Below are 24008 nucleotides of genomic sequence, written 5' to 3'. Positions count from 1 at the left end.
GCCAGCCCGGGCAGGAGAGACCGTGAGACTCCTATCTCCAATAAACCACCAGAAAACCGGAAGTGGCGCTGTAGCTCAAGTGGTAGAGCGCTCGCCTTGAGCTGAAGAACTGAGGGACAGCGCCCAGGCCCAGAGTTCAAGCCCCACGACCGACCAAAAAAAAAAAAAAAAAAAAAAACAACAAAAAGAAAAAGGAATTCTAAAACAACTCTTATAATGGGGGCACTATAAAACTAAAAACTAAAAGAAAACTAAAAACTAAAGAATATCTAGAGCTGAGTATAGTGGTTTATAACTGTAATCCTAGCACTGGCAAGGGGGAGGCAGGAGTTTGAAAGCTGGAGACCCAGCCTGTTACATAACAAGATCCCATCACATAATAAAACAAAACAAAACCTTGGAACAAAATTGCTCTATCTCCTTTAATAAAGAATCAATTAGGATACTAAGTACTGTTGGCTCAAGCCCTAGCTGAGGAGGCTGAGATCTTGGGGGTCACTGCAACGTGGCAGACAAAGCCAAGAGACTCTTAACTCTAATTAGCCACCAAAAAGCCAGAAGTGGAGCTGTGGTTCAAGTAGTAGAACACTAGCCTTGAGCACATAAAGCTCAAGGACAACACCCAGGGCCCAGGACTACCACCACCACCGCCGCCACCGCCGCCGCCGCCGCCACTACCAAAACTGCCTTGTGTCTTTCCTGTTTTTGAAACTAATAGGAAGCCAGGATCTTTTCTTTCCAGGAAATGATGAAGATCGCTTATTGTGTATTATTATATGCCAGAATTGTACTAAGCATATAAGCTAATCTTTTTCTATGAAACATGAAAAAGGAAACATTTCACATTGATGGCACTTGAAACCATCATACATTATCAAACAGATCAACCAACCTTGGATTAGTTTAAGCAACCAATTCTGAAGGCTGGACTTCATATACATTCATGTGTGAATATGAATACTGTTTTTAATCACCCAGAGTTGGAGTGTTTCTGAGACGTAACTGAAAAGGGGTGTATATCAAGATTTCATGCTAATAAGCAGCTAAAAGTGATTTGTGCCAAGTCATCAGAGACAAAGGATGAACAAATAAAGCAATGGTACTCACTAGATACTATTATACCACTCCTTCTAATTCCAACCTCTACTTACAGTGAATGCTAAGCAGTACAGTAACAAACTAAAATAGAGGGGCTGGGAAGGTGACTCAGTGGTAGAACGCTTGCCTGGCATGCATGAGGCCCTGGGTTCGATTCCTCAGCACCACATAAGCAAAAAGAAAAAAGCCGGAAGTGGCACTGTGGCTCAAGTGGTAGAGCGCTAGCCTTGAGCTGAAGAGCTGAGGGACAGCGCCCAGGCCCAGGGTTCAGGCCCCACCACTGGACAAAAAAAAAAAAAAAAAAACAAACTAAAATAGAGTCTCTTTAAATAAAAAATGTTGATGTTTTAAGATTTTCCTTATAATAGACAGGAATATACACTGGAGAAAGAGAAAGCTTGAAAGGCCAATGTTAGAATGAAAGGTTTCATTTAACATTCACACTATAGGGAAGAGAATGAAGGTCTTTTAAAATTCTTTTCTATGTTCATACAAGTAAGAGATATCAGAATACTACTATGTATTTTAAATACTGAAAGGAAAGGCCTTCCAATAGAAGGATGCCCTAATTTAAAGCAAGCTTGCTAAGATCACTATGAATTAAAGATATGCTAGGTTTAAATTTATGCCTGAACAAATAAAAGTGACACAGTGGAATGTTTTGTTTGAGTTTAAGTAAAGCAAGAACACTTTCAATTACCTGAGGACCAATGTATACTTTTTCCCCTTGATTATAGGACATTTTAAATATTGCTACCTTCTTGAAAAAATAAGTTTTGTATCCATAGATTTAAGATATTACTGTACTGATATTCAGAGGCAATTACATTCCATAATTTGGTACATATTTGATTACTTTTCCTGCTCAAAATACATTTCCTGAGGAATATTTACCAAATTGCTACCAAAAATGTAACAGGCTCAAATAAAAATGCTCAAATATATTTATTTTGCACCAAGAAAAAGTTAAATGTCATGATAGCATGGGGGTGGGACCAAGAGGAGGGGGGTAGATAAATGAAGAGAGAAGGGGAGAGAATACAGTTATAAAATAATGCATATTCTAGAAAATTAAGAAAACTGAGGAAAGGGATGGGTTTGAGAGGGGAACAGGGAAAAAATGATTAAAGGAGTGACATTGATCAAGATGCAGTGTACTCATATAGTGCTTTGTTGAACAGTAACTCCTTTGTACAATTACTTAAAGATAAAAATAAAGGCAATGTCATCACTTTGAAGTGGGAAAAATTGCAAAGTTGTGTTTCCCTTAGAAAATGTTTTTAAACTATGTTTAAAGTAATCTTTTATTCCATATTACTGCTTTGGCCATGTGACTCTCATGACTTTCATTGTACCAGATTCTCAGCTCCCTGAAACATGGAGACAAGAAGCTCTGGAATGACAGCAAGGTTTTCATTCTATGAGCGCAATACAGCATCATTAACATTTTTAATGGCATGGGTTTTATACCATCTGTGTATGTTTGCAAATATTAAGTTATTACATGTTTGAAAATGAGCATTTTTCATCCTAAATTTTATGTTTGCAAATATATTTTTAATAAAATTTCAAAACCAAGTTTAGCACCTAAAAAAAAGATAAAAATAAAGTAAAAATAATTAAGTCTTTATAAATAATATAAACCGTGATTGTCCAATAGGAGGTGTTAAAATACATAAGGTATTAAAATACATAAGGTCTGAACTTTCCACTCAAATCCACTGACATGTCACAGCATAGTTTAGGAAAATGCTGCTCAAAGACGGAGGAAAACTGGTAACTTCCAGGCAGCAACTGGTAATTACACAGTAGTTAAAATTACCCTAAGTCTTATCCTTTGACTGCATTTACATTCCAGCATTGTGATCTAAACCCTTCCCAATTTACATTAGTGTCTGGGATTATTTATCTCTTTTATACCATCAGCATTGTTCTTTATGTGGCAAAGTACTTACAAATTTTTTTACTTTGGAGGTATTTAGATAATAGCAACAATTATAGTTATGAATTCAGAAAAACTTGAGCTTTCTCCAACACCAACTTCTAATCTTTTCTTTTTTCACACAAGAAAGTACTATTGTATAAAGTCCATTAAAAGTAATGTCAAAAACATCACAAGAAAAACTCAATGAAAACCTGGATAAATACCTAACTTTAATAAGTAGACAGATAAAAAAAAAAAAATGTAATCAACAACTTCCTTTCTTTTCCCAAAATGGTTTATACTCAAAAAAAAAACCAAAAAACAATTTTATACTCAAAAAACAGTCTTATGTGCCTTGAAAATATTCTTTTCTATAGTTTATACATAAGACATGCCCTGATGGTAGAGATGAACAGATTTCTAATGAGATCCACACCAAGAGATCACTAATAATTGGCTCACAGACAAAGCATCATTAAGTAGCTACTTGTGATCTCTACAATGGCAAGTTCCTTAGAGGAAAGTGATCTAGATGTCAAAAGAGATTGAAATCTTCACCCTTTCCTTATGACAGACTATAGTCAAAACTTAAAAATAACAAAAGTAACCAGTTACCATGTAAGAGTTAGCATCATTAACTCCCTTGCATGGTGAAACTCAACCTGGTTTATCTTTCAGTCATAGTTGATAATCAATCACATCATCTAAATTTTCAGGTTCTCTTTTAAAGTACTAAGATAAATTACAGCATTTCTCAATGTTTTAATATTTAATAACAAAGAAGAAAAGAAATAAAACATTGTATCTTGAAAAACACCCAACAACCTACCTTTAAACTAGACTCATAGTCTGTGTTCACTTTGAACATAAGCCCAAGTCGTAAATGAATTTCCTTGGCTCGACAAAAGCTGGGATCAACATAAAGCACCTCCTGAAATGCTTTAATTGCCCTGAAAGAATACAGACATAACTTTTTAACACATGCAAGAATTTTTGTTTGATAGTACAATATAACATGTTTTAGATAATACAGTTTTAAGTGATAAAAATGATGTGACTATGTGTTAAGGAGAATAACTGCAAAAGAGCTTTTGTGACTTTCTATGTAATTAAATGCATAATCTAATGTCATATAAAAAGAGGAAAGAAAGATCGGTTAAATTCACTCTAAATTATTTGACCAGACAGTGTTTGTTTTTTGGGGGGCAAAAGCATCTATAAATAACTGATTTTACTGCTTCTGGAATTTCTGGGGCATATAGAAAGGCTTTAAAGGAGGAAGGATTCTGTTCTAGCATAGTTCATAAAAATTATTCTTTAAAACTTAGTATTATGTCTTTCATATTTAAGTTTACAAATCATCTGTACCTTATCTTTCGTACTGCATGAAGTAATTTCTTATATTTTCCATATTAATGTCAAAAAGATCATGCCCCATATGTTGAAAAGATCACCCTTACTCTACAGCTCTATAGTACTACTTTCTTTGTTTCTACATCAAGAGTCTATATTTATGTGAGTCTATTTTCTGGGTTGTTTTTCCTAAACTCTACTACACTTGCCTATCTTCAGTCAAATTCACATTGTATTTCTTTATGAAAAGAATTAATTTACTTACTAGTAGGCCAAACTGAGATACACATCTCACTAAATATATTTTTTACATTGTTTGTTTTGATCATGTTTCCTACTAAATAATGAGCATTGAAATAGTAACGAATGGTCTACTTTAAATTTTAAGTTATAATATCAGCTATAATAGCATGTCAGATATCATTTAAATCACTCTAAGATTTAAAGCCTCTTTGAAGTACAAGCTAATGTATTCATTGTATAGGTTTATAACTAGTTCTAACCCTACAGATATTAAAGATGGCTATTTTGAATCTTAGATTCCTTTAAAAACTAGTCATTTATATAAATTCAAATTAATATCTCACAAAACAGCAAAATACTTCATGTCTTTAGTAACTTTATTCTGATGGATTTATGCATTGTTGACTTCAAAAAAGTATACAGTTTTATATCTATTTATATATCATAAAATTAGAAATCTTTAAAAGGGGGTGTACTCAGTCTGCCATCAGATACCTTTATAACTGGTTTGACAATAGTTAATTTTCTTCCTGTAGAAGAGATGGATATCCATCTGTTTGATTTTTTGTTTATATATGTATATATTTGTTTATATATGTATGTATGCATATACATATATGTGTGTGTATATCTATGTATAAGCATTGAGGTGAGGTACAGTTGGGGTCAAAGGTCTCACAAGAAAGAAATGCCAGTGTACAAATTACCATCGTAATTCAAAGGTGCCTTAGTATTACTATTGTTTTCAACCAATGCACCCACATTTGGAGAGAAGACAACAAATGTTTATAGGTGGGAGCATTAAAAAGATTAGGGAAAAGGGTTTGATAGAGCTCAGTGATCAAGCCTAGCATGCGTGAGGCCCTGAGTTTGATCCCCAACACCATCAAAAAATTTAAAAGATCAAAGTAACAATTGTAGCAATAAATTATGCCAACTACAACATATAATATGGCTGGGAAACAATTTGTAAAAGATTTTGGAAGCTTCTTGAATGCTGGCAATGTTTAATTTTTCTTCAAAATGATGATCTTATAAACTTTTTAAAGGCATAAAATATACATTTGTGACGTGGCTATATTTTAGGCATATTTTGTAGCAATAAAAATTGCAGAAAATGTATCACAACATTTCTTACCTTATGACATGGGTCAGAAAGTTATCTAATGACACAAATGGGTCATAACTAAATAATGTCCATGTGTTCTAGTTTTTTAAAAAACCAAACAGACAGGAGTCATAGACATAAAAGAAAAAGAATGAAAACTGAAAAATAGGAAAGGGGGAATAAAAACAGAAAAGAAGTTAGAAAAGAAGAAAAGGTTTAACAGTTTATGAGGAAGAGAGGGAGAAGACACCCAGAATATCAATAACAACTTCTGGGGGGGGGGGGGGGGGGGGACATTTTCTACGCTTTCTAGGTTTCTATTCCACCTTTTCTCTAAACATAGCATTTGTGGGTATCTTATTCCATGGGGACATTTTGTCTTCTGCTTGGTTCACAATGTCACAGAGGCACAAAGAAATATGAGTTGGCTTTAACATATTCTCTATCAACACACTAAAGAGAAAGGCTGACTTCCTGATCTTGAATGTGGTACATTTTCATTCCAGCTCCCCTCACAATCTATTATTATGCTTCAAGATTCAACACCCAGGGCTGGGATGTAGCTCAGTGGCAAAGTGCTTGCCTAGCAAGTTCAACGTCCTGGGTTCAATCCCCAGTACCAAGAAAGAAAAGACAAAAAAAAAAAAAAAAAAAAAAAGTTAAAAAAAAAACAAACACGATTCAAATTCAGTATCTTTTTCTTTTTTTCTTTTTTTGCTTAGTGTTAACCAGCAGTTAGGTTCTTTCTACAGTGAAATCATTTTTATTTTTACCTATTGATAGACTAACTTATCTAACCAAGTTCCTTTTCTTTCTAAACTTTTACCTATTGTTCTCACATGTGTGCATATTCAGCTGGGATGGAAGGAGGGGAAAAAAGGAGGGAGAGGTATAAGTATAGAGGTAGAGGTAATTCAGTAGCATTCCAGACTACATCTTAATTTTGTTTGCCATATTAGTGTATTTGTATCTCATAAAACACATTTAGCCACAGCAAAATTTCTGTAGTACAAATTAGACTAAATCACTAGAACTCATCATTTCTGCTGGTGTCAGAATTCTGACAGAATTTTAGAATGAGAAATAATTACCATAAACTATAAAATACTTTTATAATACAATGTATGGAAATGTTACAGTCCTGAAATAGTTAAAAGCATATTCTCAATTGTAATAAAAAGTGAACAATGTTGCATATCTTATTGCATTAATTATAATCTAAAAGCTTTTAAATCAACAAAATTATCTCTATGGATTTTTCAATTTAATAATATATTTTACTTCATGATTGCCATTGGGAATAATTTTTAAAAGACAATGATAGAAAGCTAAAACCTTAGTAGCACTCACTACCTCTGAAAAACTTGAGTACTGAATACCTTTTAAAACAATGGTGATTTTTAGGGGGGAGGATGGGAAGGGATGGGAAGGGGAAACAAAGGAGGAAGCTACAATGCTTGATAAGAAATGTACTCATTATCTTGCCCATGTAATTGTAACCCCTCTATACAGTATTTTCACAATAAAAAAATAAAAACAAAAAAACAATGGTGGTTTTTAATAAAATTTCTATTTAAATCTTCCTCTGAAACTATATTAAAAATATTAACAAAATGTCCCGAGCAGTTTTAGCACATTAAGAAACAGCAGCAAAAAATGTTCGTCTGGGACTAATAAAAATGAGTCTGGAAATTTCTCCCAGGAAAATATGAATGGGGTAAATAAACTATAAGGAGAAAATTCCACCTCAAAATTAACAATAAAAGATACACACAACAAATATATACTTTCAGGGGCTGGGAAGGTGGCTCAGTGGTAGAGCGCATGCCTTGCATGCCAGAGGCCCTCAGGACCACATAAGCAAAAAGAAAAATGCCAGAAGTGGCGCTGTGGCTCAAGTGGTAGAGTGCTAGCCTTGAGCTGAAGAGCTGAGACCCCCCAAAAAAAAAAAAAATTATATATATATATATATATATCTATATATATATATATATAGATATATATATATACTCTCATACTTACAGAGAAACTTAAAGGTTCTTTTTAAATTAAATGATCAGAAAGATTTGAGGAAATAGTTAAGATATTTAAAGGTAGAAGATCAAACAGTAAATGGCATGAACATAGTCACAGAAATAAAAAGATACTAAAGATATTTTTGGGAAAATGTTAATATAGTGTACTAGCACCAAGGATATATTTAAGGTAGCAGTGAGCTAGAAGCATCATTTGAGCTTAAATCAGAAAGAACCTTAAATATGAGGTTAACTTAGAAAGATCATACACTAAGCTGACATTTATATATTACATATATATATATTACATCCCTCAGTTCTTTTTCTTTTTTTTTTTTTTTTTGGTCCAGTCGTGGGGCCTGAACTCTGGGCCTGGGCACTGTCCCTCAGCTCTTCAGCTCAAGGCTAGCGCTCTACCACTTGGGCCACAGTGCCACTTCCGGCTTTTTTCTTTTTGCTTATGTGGTGCTGAGGAATCGAACCCAGGGCCTCATGCATGCCAGGCAAGCATTCTACCACTGAGCCACCTTCCCAGCCCATCCCTCAGTTCTTTTCCACTCTCTAGATAGCCTTCATTTCACCACTTCCTTCTCTTATTGAAAGATTTACATTTTTATTCATAATTTCCACTAAAGCTTAATGAACCAAAACCCCTCTAAATTATCTTTGGTAATCTGTGTGTGGCTACTAGGTAAAACTCTGTCAGCACTGCTTTTAGTTAATTAAATAGGTAGGTTTTTCAGAACAAAAGTATACATAATAAACCCAAGGGGGTCAATACCAACTGCTTTGCTACAATGGAAATATAATTAAGAGTAAATTTGCAATCTAAAAGCATGTTTGTCTTATGAGCACCCAAAACAAAACAAGTAGATACTAATAAAAGCTTTAAGTTTATCAGTAAATGTACTATTCTTTCCCCTTACTGCACTCAAACCAAAGCCATATAAAGGAGCAGAAATTACCACACATATAAGAACACTATGACTGGGACAGTGCTACAGAAATGAATCTGAAATTTATTAGTAATCCTTTAACATTTCTATTTTTCTGAGCTCATCTGTATTACCCCTAATTCTTTCTGATGTCAATGTAATAGTGATCACTACACTTCCTGGGAATTAAATTTGGGAACCTAATTTCCAAGTGTTTATGCCTATAACACAGAATTATGTATCTCTTGTATCAGCCAAGATAGACCACGCTGATATTGATCAATGGGAAGAATACAAAATGTTATAATGAGATAGCTACACAGATAGATTTTATTTAAGGATATTGCTGTGAGGTATATTGAGAATACTTTGTTTCAGTCATTCAAACGTTTCCCTTTTCTCTGTACATATTTTACCTCTTCTCACTGTGAGATATTGGTTTCCTACTAAAGACAAAGATCAGTTCAAAGTTCAGTTTACCCCCTAGAAATTCACCATCTTAATGAGTAAGAGCATGGGGCTTTCAGGCATGCAAGTAATCACTTTACAGAGACCAGTTTAGCTCTCTGCTGTATATACTTCACCATGTGTTCTAATGTTTTTCTCCTTCTGGACTCCCTCCCCACTTGGTCCCAGATTATTAAGTGGGATAAAAATATAGTTGAGTAAATTCAATGAGTTTGCAATGGTTGCTTAATGTACTTCCTCCTGCAATGAGCTCCTCTAAGAGGCTGCAAGTGAAACTGGGAAAAACTGACAATATATAATTGAAATTACTTAGAAGCTGACCAATAAAATCAATTCCAAAAGAAAAAGTAGGTGGCATAATCTAACAAGAAATTAATAAGGCTGGAAGTGGCGCTGTAGCTCAAGTGGTAGAGCGCTCGCCTTGAGCTGAAGAGCTGAGGGACAGCGCCCAGGCCCAGAGTTCAAGCCCTACGACCGACAAAAAAAAAAAAAAAAAAAAGAAATTAATAAGGCTGCTCTTAAAACATTAAGTCACCATCACCTACCTTAACACACATTGGTTACACACATGATCATAAACCATTTCATACTATCAAATGGCAACAGACACCATTAGTTAAATTATTCATGTACCAGGTACAATACTGAGTCATCCAAAGCAGACAGATTATTTAGATTAACAAGAGGGAAAAAGAAAAAAGATAACAAAATTCTCAAAGAATTTGTTACACAACTAAAAATCTCTTAATCCGAAATCAGCAGGTATCATCATACAAAACACAAAAGTTTTAACCTAAGTAAGTTCTAATCAACTCAGACTAAAATTCCAACCAAGCATTACCCCATGGTTTTAAATTTTGTGACTGTTCAAAAATAATAGCAAGACAAATTAAAGCAGAAATGAGTTTATGATGGAACATTTGATAAGAGAGAAAACACACAGCCTATGTATTCATAGACAACTTGTAAGATATTATTACTTGGGAAAACAGCTATAGAATTAAAAGCCAATACATAAGAAAATGCTGGTGACTAAGACAAGATCTAACAGAGCACAGAACACTTACTAGTTCACACATTACACCATCCTCTTATAATCTAGTTTCATTTCTTAGGTCAACTTAAGACCACAGTAGTGGTATGTACATAAGGAGTAAAATAATTTTCCAGCTATATAAGACCTATAACTTAAAATAGTCACACATTTATTAAAGCAATGAAAATTTGGAACTGGTAACAGCTTTATCTTATAACTAATTTTATGTTATTATATCCAATGTAGAGGGAGGCACATGAGTTACCACAGGTGTATGAAAACTGATCAGTATGAGGTATGCATATCCTTCCCTAAATCGTAAGATTCTTTGTTTTGGTTTTAATTAAACTACTTCTAACACACTGTACAGATTGCATCAATGTGCCCAAAAGAATAAGTATAAATATCAATTAAAAAATAAAACTAACCACCTACTAATCTTCAAGCTTGGGGACAGAACACAATCGAAAAAATGGTTGGTGAATCTAAATGTAAATCACTAAGCAATTATTTAACACTGAGTTAACCACACCTATTCTCTTTCCCACCTAATATTAAGGGGATAAAAAACGATATTATCTCTGGGATCATTTCTAATTTTAAAAGTTTAGAATTTCCAATTCTGTCTTCAAAGACGGATTCTAAAAATCTGTAAGATTTCAGAAATAATCCTTGGTTTGAAATATAATACACTATACATTAAATCAGAAAACTTGAGATTACTGTAAAGCAAGAAATAAAGAAAAAGATTACAAAGCTTTTTCATGAAGATCAATCACACCTTTGTAAAGTTTACCCAAAAATAGAAGTGTTTTGAATGATTATAATATTTTCTAGGCACACAGGTGTTCTCCAATAATGCCGTGTTTTCCATATATGATCAAAAGAAAACAGGATCAAAAGCTCAGAAGGAAGAAAAAAATCCTAATAAGAAAAGCCATCTTTGCCTAAAATTTCATCTTTAGTAAAACTGTATCAAATCACTTCCAATGCATATGAAAGAATCTGTTAAAATAAGAAAAATATTTGGCAAAAAAACATCATCATCTTTCTGTGGACTATCAAGTGCACACAGCTTAGAATTCTAGAGCATAAAAGGGATTCTGACAAGATTGGATACAGTTTTTTAAAGGCCTAATGGGCTTTACAATTTATAAAATGCATAGTTTCTCATTTTGATCATCAGAACTCTTTTTTTTAAAGCATGTTACTGCAATGTACTAAAAAGCACACGGGGGGGGGGGGGGGGGGATTTAATTCAAGATCAAACTAAGAAGTAGGGCTGCAACCAGAATATCAATCTTCCAACTTAAATTCTGAGTTCTATTAGAGCACACTGTGTCTGGCAAACAGAAAACAACAATGGCACAGAGGCCATAATAATAGGGCCCACACTGGCGGGGGGGGGGGGGGGGGGGGGGGTATTTAGGAAGTCTTCTCTATAAGTCAGAAAAGGTAAAAATACTAGTGATCTAGGCATCACAGGTAGTTTATTTTTTTTAATAATTTTTATTTATTTTTTATTGTGAAAATACTGTACAGAGGGGTTACAATTACATGGGTAAGATAATGAGTACATTTCTTATCAAGCATTGTAGCCTCCTCCTTTGTTTCCCCTTCCCATCCCTTCCCATCCTCCCCCTACTCCCCCATCCAATCCTCCCCACCCCCCCCCACCAAAGTTGTAAAGTTCGTTTTCGACATAACTTGTCACAGGTAGTTTATACACAGATCTTGAGATCAATCAAAGTCACTTCTCAATGCAGAATGATGGAGAAATTCCAAAAAGCTTTCTAACCTCAGCCCTCTATGATCAAAATCATCTGACAAAGTCTGAAGAACAGAAATAATTCATCTAAAAAGGGTGGATACTTTTATTTTTAAAGGAACAATCTAGTCATTTCAACATATTATTGAAAAGTATAGAATTACTGATATTAAAATATTTTGTTTATCACATACACACAACAGAAAAAAAGAAAAACAAAGAAACTAAAACAAGCTACTTCATGGAAACAAGTGACATTACTAGCTTAATAATTATGTTAACTTACCACTGAAATGCATTGTAATGGAAGTAGACCAAACCAAGACCATATAAAAAGGCAGCATTCTGTAAAGAAAAGGGAAAAAAAGAGACTTTTAGGAAAAATATTTATACATAATGCATATTACTAATATAAAATATGGTATCCAAGATTTTTTTTGGGGGGGGGGGCCGGTCATGGGGCCTGAACTCTGGGTCTGGGGGCTGTCCCTCAGCTCTTCGGCTCAAGGCTAGCGCTCTACCACTGGAGCCACACCACTTCCGGCTTTTTTTGTTTATGTGGTGCTGAGGAATCGAACCCAGGGCCTCATGCTTGAAGGCATGCACTCTACTGCTGAGCTACCTTCCCAGCCCGGTATCCAAGATTTTTAATGCTTGAAACTTTATATTACAATCTATTATTCTATATTACAATATATTTTTAAACAACAAAATAAAATTCTGAGTCAGCAGATAGCACAGAATCCAACTTGTAGAGATATTCTAGTTTCTATTTAATCAAAGTAACCCTGAAATTTAAAAATTACTAACAACATTCAATATCTATTTAAAATGAAAATCCTTTTCAGGAATAAGAAAATATTCACATTAGGCTACCCTAGTCTCCTGTGCTTTGTTGTGGGCACTCTCTCACAAACTCAGGCTCTCTCCGCCCTCCCCCCACTTCTGCTCTTGAGCTGTTTTCATGTTCAATATTACCAAGAAGAAAGTCTGAATTTAACTAAAATGCACAATATATACCTAAAACAACAAGAACAAAAGGGTTTTTCTGTTTGTCTTTGTTTCTTTAAACTATATGCCAAACAAAATAAAACCTAGAGGGTTGCATTTTGGGCTTTAACCATTATTAATTCCTTTTGCAGTATAAAACAAATGTCAACACTTAGCCTGACTCATTTCATCTCTGGACTCCAAATAGTAACTAGCTGCCTAGACTTTATTTTTTTCCCAAAAAGGACAAATGTTTTGAGAATCTACTGTATGTAATACAAATAACCAACCCAATCTATTTTCATAAATCTTAAGTTTTCTTCAGTTTTCACACTAATCTTTGTGATTCAATCTCTAAAATCACAAATTTCTCATTTCCAAATACAAAAAAATTCATCTATTAATATTATCCTTGTCATACTGTCTTTTTTTAATATTTCCCAAAAAATAGACTCTGAAACAAAATAGTTTGTTGGGATATTGAACCTAGGAAATCATCTGTAAAGGCACAGAAGTCAGGCAAGAAAGAAGTCAATGAGGAATTCATTATGGAGCCAATTATGGCTGCAGGCAACTGGGACTTTATCCTGATGGGGATCTCTGCCAACAGTCAGGGATATTCCTGAGAGAAATCTTGCTATAGGTGTGAGAGAACTAGGGCACTTAATCTGACAACTGTTTTCAGTCATAGGTTTGAGAAAAAGAATTAGTGATGTTTAAAGATAAAAATGTAAATAGGTGGGTGCTATCTTTTGGGGCATGTGATCACTTTTTAATAATAGAATTTGTTCTGGCATTATAGTGTGTACTTCTTTTAAAAATATAAGTATCTTCATAGAAACAAACAATATAAAATGTTAATAACTAATTAATTTTGCTAAATTATCATCATTATCCCAAATTTTCTGGCTGAGATTATATGTGACAAGAATATTTTCAAATTGGGGCAATCATGAAGGTCTCAGACAAGATTCATTTCAAAAATTTGTATTTAGAAACTTAGTCGTAACTTTTTAATAAAGACTACTCATTTACTGTCATAATTTGAGCATGTACTACAAGGATAACATTCAAAGATTGAACAAGTCCAAATGAATGAAATATACTCTTACGAAGTATGCAGTGGAGGGAATGGGGGTGAGGGGAGAGCATGGATACTCAGAATAAGTCAAGATTTGAAAGACAACTGCTTTTTTAGAGGCAGCAGCAAAGATTGAGAAACAACAGATAACAGCACAGAAAGGGTGGGAAAGGTATAGTGGAAGTAGGTATTGATTAGAGGGCATTTCTATTTTCAGGACACATTCTACATTCTCTCAATACCCTTATTTTGTTTATGCTTCATCTTTGTCTCTCTTATCCCTGCCACAATATAAGTTATAACAATTATTTAGGGTTCATTTAAATGTCATCTTCCTGGTGAAGCTTTACAGCTTGGCCCACAAATCAGAGGTGATCTTTCTAATCTCTAAATTTGGTATTAGTATAATGTATCATATAACATTATTGTGCAATAAATAAGAACTTGGTTTTGTGCATAATTGTAATGTTATATATTTTAAGATTTTAAAAACCTTATGAAGTGATATGATAGATGTTTTCATTTATAGAATAAGCAAACTGATGCAGAGAGAGAGAGAAACCAAGCAATCTGTTTAAAGGAATAGATAGTAAGAAGCAGACATGGGAAATGAATCTGGGTCAGCCCCCAGAGCTCACCTTTAACTACTTTTTTGTTATTATGTATTAACTAATTCGACTTCATCAAACAAAATGCACAAAGACAAGAATGTTAGTCATCCATCTGTATTTCCTGTTATCATGTAGCATTGTGTGCTTCAATGCAGCACATACCCAAAGTTTTGCTAAATACTGTATATTTAAACCTATGTGCTCAATGACCCAATGTTAGTGTAAGGCCTGACTCTCTCTATTAACTAGGAGTCAAATCTCATTTTATAGAAATTTCAAACAAAATTATTCAAATATTAGTGAGTACTTGTTGAGTGACAACAGAGTTGTAGATACAGTAAAGACAGTATTAACAGGAGTCAGAACACAGTACCCCAAATGTACTATCTTGACATCTGACTGAACATTTAAGCTGAATGAATCTTCGAAAAACAGCTTATGTGTAAAGCATTTTCTGACCTTCTCCACACTTCTCCCCTGAAGAAAGTGCAGAAAACCCACATTTGAGAGGTATCCTCCTTATACCTCCCTCTCTGAATATAAAATGACATGGCGAGGAATTTGAACAAACAGAACTAGCTAGTCTCCCCTCAGTCTACTCATATCCTTTATCCTAGCAAAGTAGAAGACATGCACTTTCCATCAAACCTAGCATAAAAACACTCAGGTTTACTTTCTTTGGGTTTTCCCTATGAAAAAACCCTCATGTTGCATAAAATTTATATAATTTTGTAGGCTTTCTCTTTTTTTTTTTTTTGTTTTTTTTGGTCCGGTCGTGGAGCCTGAACTCTGGGCCTGGACGCTGTCCCTCAGCTCTTCAGCTCAAGGCTAGCGCTCTACTACTTGAGCCACAGCGCCACTTCCGGCTTTTTTTTCTTTTTGCTTATGTAGTGCTGAGGAATCAAACCCAGGGCCTCATGCATGCAAGGCAAGCGCTCTACCACTGAGCTACCTTCCCAGCCCCGGCTTTTCTCTTATTAATCATTCTCTTATTATAGAGGGTCCCACCAATGAACCTAAGAAAAGGTATTTTTTTTTCTTTTCTATGGTAGGAACACAATTGACTAAACTCCCTATCCTCAATAAATTTAACATCTAATAGCAAAAGACTATGTAGTATCTACTGGTATAGGTCAAGCTACAAATACTTAACCGCTACTGAAGCATAATTAGGACTAAGAAGAGAGACTAGTATAGTATTTGGGTACTGCATCTGAAAAGCTTATGCTCTTTCTATTTTTTGTTTTGTTTTTGAGAGTATGTGGACTCTTTATCACATGTCCTGCAGCTTTACCACAGACTATGAGTCAATCCATATCTCTGTTTTATGCACTGGTGCCTTCTTTGAAGTTCATCAGTATAGGTATTTTTATTGGGCATTTTCTTCCAAAAGAGTTAAATAATGGCTCTTTCTTCTTTATTCAATTTTAACTCCACTGAAAATGAGGCAGCAACTTTTTTTACTAACAAACAGCTTCCCTAGGATTTTTTTTTTTTTTTTTTTTTTTGGTCCAAACATTTTTCAGTCTTTATAACTTCCCTTTACTTGCAGTAAATGACTTAGAGCCATTCTTTCCAGAGGATTCTTTGCTCGGGTCTTCATACAGGCCAAAAAAAAAAAAGCAAACAAAAAGACAAAAACTTTCTGGCACAAGACATTGCCAGTAATTAGAACATGTATGCTTTAACCATATCTTCCAACTATAAATTTAATGTCTTGTCCATCTTGAACTAATCACTTACTGTGGTTGTAAGTCCCTCAGTTTGAAGTATGACCAAAAAACTAATAGCAATTTCTTTTTCCTTTATCATGATTTGATAGCTAGAGATATGTTCTTACCATAGACTTTGACAACCTCAACATATGAATTTGTTTGCTGTTTCCTCATTAACCTAAAAACCTTTTCCCTTTCTCTTAAAGCAATGACTTTATGGCTTTTTTTTTTGCATATCCAAATTGCCAATGTAACTACTACTTATTATTTAATAAAGTAACTTGAAAACAGGCACTATCATCCCAAATTTGGTGACCTGATAACCCAAAGGACTAGAGACTAATAAGCAAGTAGTATATACAATGGAGATGCGCTTAGACATAAAGATAAATCATGTCCCAAGCAAGCAAGAGGAGCATGGCATCAAATTCCATCATGTTTCCAAAACAGCAAGCAGTTTAAAACATACCCATTATTTCTAAAAGGTTCCACTTAGTATTTTCAGGCGTCAGTTGCCTTTAAGTTCCTGAAACCACAGAAAGCAAAACTGCAGACAAAATGGCAACTGTATGCCTGCCTCAGTGCAAATACTCAGTGGTAAAGTTCCTACCTTAGCACTGGGCATAACTCATTACTATAAGTTAACTGGAGAATCTAAACTAGTTGGTAGGATGTCAAGTTTAAAGCAAGCCTACACACAATTAGTAAGATGCTATTTATTTTAAAACAATTTTTTAAGGGCTTCAGGCATGGCTCAAGTAGGTGGGAGCTCTTAGCTCTTATACTGTCCCTTACAGTAAAGCTATTGCAATAAAGGTGGTTCATTTATTAGTAAGTAGTTCACCAATACTGTTTCACAATATAGCTCTGGCCTCTCTAGCCAGATAGAAACAATAGATAACAAGTAGTTCTTACATTCCTCAATGCTCTGTGTTACATTAATCAGGGTTCTGGGCTGTACAATCCCAGATATGAGAGACATGGCATTACAATTAAAGACACTTTCAGGGGCTGGGAAGGTGGCTCAGTGGTAGAGGGCTTGTCTTGCATGCATGAGGCCCTGGGTTTGATTCCTCAGCACCACATAAGCAAAAAAAAGCCAGAAGTGGCGCTGTGGCTCAAGTGGTAGAGCACTAGCCTTGAGCTGAAGAGCTGAGGGACAGCACCCAGGACCAGAGTTCAGGCCCCACAACCGACCAAAAAAAAAAAGAGAGAGAGACACTTGCAGCTGGATGCCAGTGGCTCACACTTATAATCTTAACTACTCAGGAAGCAGAAATCTGAGGATCAGAGTTTCACCCCAGCTCAGGCAGGAAAATCCGTGATGGATACTCTTCATTCTTGGCCAGTTTCAGTGACAAAAACGTGGTGATGTGACAAAATTCTAGTCATTAAAAAAAGAAAGTTTTTATTATGTGATCTCTAGAAAAGCTGCTTTTCTGTTGTGTTGGCAGGGGATGGTGGGTCTCCTTTCCTTTTTTTTCCCTTCCTTCTACGGGCATGTCATAAGGGACTAATAGCACAATACAGTGTTATGAATATTACTTTGATTGAAAAACATCTGAACAACAAGCAGTTACCCAAACTGACATAAACACCCTTCCACCTGAAGGGATTCCACATTGGAAAAAGACTGACCCTTAGCAGTAGGAAGAAGGAATTCAGCTGTCCATTAGCATCAAAAAGCCGATAAGGAAAATCAAAGCCAAGGGCAGAATAAGTAAACTGTAAGATTGTTATATCAGTGAAATATTCTACCTAAGACTATAATGGTAGTGGTTACATATCCTTATACATTTTTTCCAAGCCAATAAAATATACAACACAAGAGTAAACCCTAATGTAAAGCATGGACTTTGAGTGATGAAGATGTATCAGGGCAGGTTCACAGATGGTAATAAAATTCTACTGGGGATGCTTATTATTAAGGAGGATATGCAAGTGTAGGACAAGAAATATGAGAAATCTTTTATCTTCTCCACTTTGCTGTATGTCAAAATCTGATCTAAAATAAAGTTGAACAGAAGCTTCCATAGTTATCTAGTTAAGTCCTAAGCTACCACCACCTCTTGGTTGATAAAATAAAACCTTCATTTCTGGTTATTCAGTTATTCATCAAAGCAATTCTCCAGTGCAGGATATTTCCCCCCTCCAGTTAATCTACTGGTAGTTAATTTGCAGACTCTCAACTCCTAGACCCAAGTTGGACAAGAAAAAAAATACTTCTACTCAATGGTGAAAAACATCAACCCTATGTGAAACTCAGATGAGACAAGGCCAGGCCTGGTAGTCATGATTTCAAAAGAAAACAAGCTTTACAGACCACAGTAGACACTGCCTCTTTTGGGGAGGCAGAGTTATTTTGTTGTTGTTACTGAGATTTGGGGAGGAGGGGGGAAAAAAAGACCTTTACCCTAGGAAAATGAAGCAATAAAAGCAACTCAAGAGCTGAGATATAAGGATCCCTACTCAAACCCATTCAGTCTCATTCCCTGAGACTCTGATCTCCAATTAACCCCACTCCCCTAAAGTAAATAAATAAATGAATAAAATCAAGAAGTGGAGCTGTGACTCAAGTAGTAGAACACCAGCCTTGATCACAAAAGTTCAAGGACAACACGAGACAGACAGACAGACAGACAGACAGACAGACAGACAGACAGACAGACAAGAGAGGAGAGAGAGGAGAGAGAGGAGGAAGGAGGGAGAAGAGAGGAGAGAAGAGAGGAGAGAAAGGAGGAAGGAGGGAGTAGAGAGGAGAGAGGAGAGGAGGAGAGAAATCTTTTAGACACCAACTTAGCATTAGGACAAGAAGTGACTCAGCAGTAGTACCTGCCTAGCAAGCATGGGTTCAAACCCCAAACACACACTCACACTCCCTCTCCCCTCTCCCCTCTCCTCCTCTCCTCTCCTCTCTCTCTCTCTCTCTCTCTCTCTCTCTCTCTCTCTCTCTCTCTCTCTCTCTCTCTCTCATTTTTTTATTGTGAAAATACCGTACAGAGGGGTTACAATTACATGGGCAAGATAATGAGTGCATTTCTTATCAAGCATTGTTGCCTCCTCCTTTGTTTCCCCTTCCCATCCCTTCCCATAGCCCCCCTCTCATTTTTTAAGAACGTACTGAATCAGGCATTCAAATAGTATTATTTCAACCTTTCTAGTGAATCCATTTTAAGGACAAAATATTGTAATTAGTACACCAAACTATATGTATGCTAATCTCTAGGTTTTGAGTTCTTGAAATACTTCATCATGTTCAGCAGCTGGGAGTGTCCCAAATTAAATTTTAACCTAACTCTATCAAAGCTATTTATAAAAGTAGGTCTTAAATTTAATAAACTAACTTTCACAGTTTTTACTGTTTTGCTAATTAGCAAAGATATACTAACAAATATTTTAATCAAAGTACTAAGATATGCATATTGTTTGACTTACAACAGCCATTTTAGCTCAAAGACTGTTCTTCATCTTTCCATGTCTCCATAACATTTAATCAATAGCTCCATTTAGGCAAGCATTATTGCCATAATTCAAAATCTGTTCTGTTCTAAAACAAAAGTGGTTTAAAAAATGAGGAAAAATGGGTTTTATTTGAAAATTTCATAATTTTTAGTAAGTGTAAACAAGCTATTAAGAGATTACAAAAGTTAAAAAATCAGTAAAAGTACCACCTCTGTTGGCATCGTACCATAAATCCTTACAATCCTTTTATATAACAGCACTGATGATGTGTTTTCACTTTGATTTTAATTTTATTTTTATATTCAATACCATAAATCATAAAAGCAATCTATATTCTTATTTATAATGAGTTTAGGTTTTGTTTTTTCTTAAATTATTTTGCACCTTCTACAGGAAATGCAGGAAAAATTATTAAGCTTTATTCATTAGCAAGTTAATTTAGAGAACAGTGTTTACTGCAGTCATTTAATACATTAATGATTACATTATTATAATAAGTAATCACAGTAAAGTCACCAAACCATAAACTAGGTTTATTTTAAAGTATGTCAGTGAAAAGAAATACTCTTTACCTGACTTATGTAATTTTAACCCCTCTGTACAACACATTTATAATAACAATTTTTTAATTTAATTATATCAGTGGTGGGTCACTAATAATATTTACCAGCAAAGGCTACTTTTCTGTCCCAAACACTGAAACCAGAGTGGAGGACTGGGGAAAGATCGCACAACCCGCTAAAAAAAGGAAATCACAAAAGGGAAAGAGCCTAAGATGGGAACTCTAAATTCTGCCCATCCACATCTGGTTGTCATCTTTATGACTCAAAAACCAGAAGGGGAAGAGGAGAGGGAGGGGGAGGGGGAGAGGGAGAGGAGGGGGAGGGGGAGGGGAGGGAAAGGAGGGAAAGGAGAAGATCTAGATTATTACTTGAGCTAGTATGAGAGAAAAAAGTTCTCATTTCAAGTCTAACAAGTCTGAAGAAAGAAGACAAAAAAAATTACTGGATGAAAATAACACAACCAGAGCTAATACAACTATTGAAGCCAGACAGGACAGAAAACTCTGTGAGACTCTCATCTCCAATAAACTACTCAGAAAAGGTCTGAAGTACAGCTGTAGCTCAAGTGGTACAGCACTACCCTTGAGCACAAAGAGACTCAGGAACAGCACCCAAGCCCCACGTTCAAGCCTCAGGACCAAGGAGGGAGGGTGGGAGGAACAGGAAAAAATTGACTGAGACAAACTCAGAATGATGCAAGTATTTTTTTCCTGGTGGCTATTTGTCACTACAACAAACTAAAATAAAATATGCTTGTCAGTAATGAAAAACAGGAAATCTCAACAAAGTAAAACTACAAAAAGCACAATGAATACTCTGAACATGAATAATGTATATTAAATAAAATTCAAAGAATTAAAATTAACAAGAGGAGAAAGAAAATGAACTCAAAACAGAAACAAAAATAACTCACTTGAAGACCACAGAGAAAAGTAAAGTATCTCAAGGAACTGTTACATAAAAACAAATTCTGAGCCAGGCACCATTGGCTCATGCCTAGCTACTCAGGAGGCTGAGATGTGAGGATCATGGTTGGAAGCCAGCCCCAGCAGGAAAATCCATGACACTCTTAACCTCCAATTAACCACTTGAAAACTTGAAGTGGTGCTGTGGCTCAAAATGATAGGGAGATAGCCTTGAGCAAAAGACCTAAGGGACAGCTCCCAGGTCTTGAGTTCAAGCCCTATGACTAAATTAATTAATTCTATACTTACATGTAATTAAAGTTCCAGAAAGAAGAATGAGAATGAGCAAAACATTATTTCAAAAAGTAATTTTAAAATTCCCCCAAAATATGAAAACTATATAGAAATATAGTTTACATAGAAGTATAGTCCACAGTCCACTGGAGGAGGAATCTATTTATATGCTATTTACAAAGTAAATGTTGAAAAACAAAGATACTGATAGGACAAAATTAAGGTTAAAAAAAAGAGATACATATATATGAAGTTAATCCGAGAAGGATTTGATGATTATATTAATATCAAAAAAGAATTGTCACAGGTATTTTACAATGATAAAAAGGTCAAGTAATTTGCTATAATCAGAAATGTGAACACGTTTAATAAAAAATTTAAGATATATTAAAGGAAAAAACAATAAAATTAACAGCATTTGTAGAACAACAGTAACTCTTAACAAATGACAAACATTATCTCCCCCTTTTCCCTCAAAAAAGAAAAAGCAAAAGTTAGGATTTTATAAGTCATTCTTAATTACTTTTCTATCATTTTGGGCAATTTGATCAAATAGAAATCATGTAACTGAGTCAACAAAGAAGACTTAAAAATACTTAAAAAGAATATAATCAGCCAGGCCCCAGTGACTCACGCCCATAATCCTAGCTACTCATGAGGCTGAGATCTGATGATTATGGTTCAAAGCCAGTCTGGGCAAGAAAGTCTATGAGGCTCTAATCTCTAATAAACCATCAGAAAACCAGAAGTGGTGATGTAGCTCCAGTGGTAGAGTGCTAACCTTGAACTGAAGAGCTCAGGGACAGCACCTAAGCCCAGAGTTCAAGCCTCATGACCAACCCTCTCCCCCAAAAGAATATAATCATATAGAGTATGCTGCATAAGTGAAATAGAATTGAAAAATCATTAATTATGATATATAAAATATCTAGATAGTTTGAAATTATACAACATAACCCTCTACCCCATGAATCAGAAAAATGAAAGTAGGAAAGATTCTGAAATTAACAATAATGAACATACAAAGACTCAAACTTATATGATGGTGCTACAGCAATACTACCTTTAAATGCATGTGTAAGGGAGAAAAGATATGACATCAGTAATGCAAGTCTCCAGGGTAGGAATGTGAGGGGGAAAAATGGGACAGAACGATAGAAAGGGTGACACTAACCATGATGCATTGTACTCATAACCTGACCTCTGGAATTGAAACTCTTTTGTACAACTACTTAATAAAAATGGTTTTTTAAGCCTTTAACAAGTATTAAAAGCATACAGAAAGGATAATATAAGTGGGTTTATCCAAGAATGATTTTTACAACCACTATGAAAATCAGTATTGAAGATCCTCAAAAAACTAAAAATAGAACTACCCTAGGATCTAGTGATACAAGATATAGTATAATAAAAAAACCTATACATCAATGTTTAGGGCCAACACTATTCACAACAGCCAAGTTATGGAAATAACCCAGATGCTCTACAATAAAAATGGATCAAGAAAATATGGTACATACACACAATGAAGTATCATTCAATAAACAATGAAATAATGCTAACTGCCAGGAAATATATGGCTCTCAAGACCATCATATTAAAGTTAAGTCAAGGTCAGAAAGACAAAAAATACCATTTTCTTATGTGAACACACATAAGACCATATGAGGGGGGCTGGGAAGGTGGCTCAGTGGTATAGTGCTTGCCTGGCATGTAAGAGGCCCTGCGTTTGATTCCTCAGCACCACATAAGCAAAAAGAAAAAAAGCCAGAAGTGGTGCTGTGGCTCAAGTGGTAGAGTGCTAGCCTCGACTGAAGAGCTGAGGGACAGCGCCCAGGCTCACAGTTCAGGGCCCATGACTGGCAAAAAAAAAAAAAAGACCATATGAGGTACTACGGTGAAGCCCATTTGAATAACATTCACTTTAACAAAAATCAGTATCAGGAAACTGAAACAAGTCCTGTGTGGTGTGCAGGTTACTAATGACAGGGGGACAGGCAAATGGAGAGGGTGAAGGAGAGTGAATATGGTCAAAATATTTATGCACATACACTAAAATGGAACACTGAAGAATGCTGAGACTGGCTTGGGAAGGAAGGGGCACAGAGACTGGCGGAGGATGACACTGATCAAGGCACACTGTATGTATACATAACAGACATGTTAAAATGAAACCCTCATAAAACTAATTGATGCTCATTAAAAATAATGTAATATACTACAAAAGAAAATCCATACCATTTCAAAATATAAATAATAATTTTTAAAAAATCTGTTGCACTACTGGGTACTCACTAGTGGCTCTCACCTATAATCCTAGCTATTCACTTAGGAGATAGGTCTGAAGACTGTGTAAAGCCAGCCTGGGCAGGAAAGTCCATAGATTCTTATCTCCAACTAACCACTAGGAAACGAGAAGTGGTGTTGTGGCTCAAAGTG

At 35.2% G+C, this 24008-nt stretch overlaps 1 protein-coding gene across 9 annotated transcripts in view; it reads right to left on the bottom strand.

Annotated features, from left to right (window-relative positions):
* The window catches only part of Kdm6a (lysine demethylase 6A), a 176854-nt gene that overhangs the window by 86383 nt on the left and 66463 nt on the right, over window positions 1-24008 (bottom strand). For all 9 annotated transcript variants that reach the window (XM_042683584.1, XM_042683591.1, XM_042683583.1 and 6 more), the window contains exons 5-6: window positions 12235-12293; window positions 3852-3972 (exon numbers count right to left, since the gene is read on the bottom strand). In XM_042683584.1, the coding sequence (XP_042539518.1) occupies window positions 3852-3972; window positions 12235-12293 (180 nt within the window). The remainder of the gene's footprint in view (window positions 1-3851; window positions 3973-12234; window positions 12294-24008) is intronic.

Source organism: Dipodomys spectabilis, unplaced genomic scaffold, assembly GCF_019054845.1.
Source record: "Dipodomys spectabilis isolate Male_0828 unplaced genomic scaffold, ASM1905484v1 ptg000082l, whole genome shotgun sequence".
Lineage (NCBI taxonomy): Eukaryota > Metazoa > Chordata > Mammalia > Rodentia > Heteromyidae > Dipodomys > Dipodomys spectabilis.
This window is presented reverse-complemented; position numbering and strand designations above follow the sequence as displayed.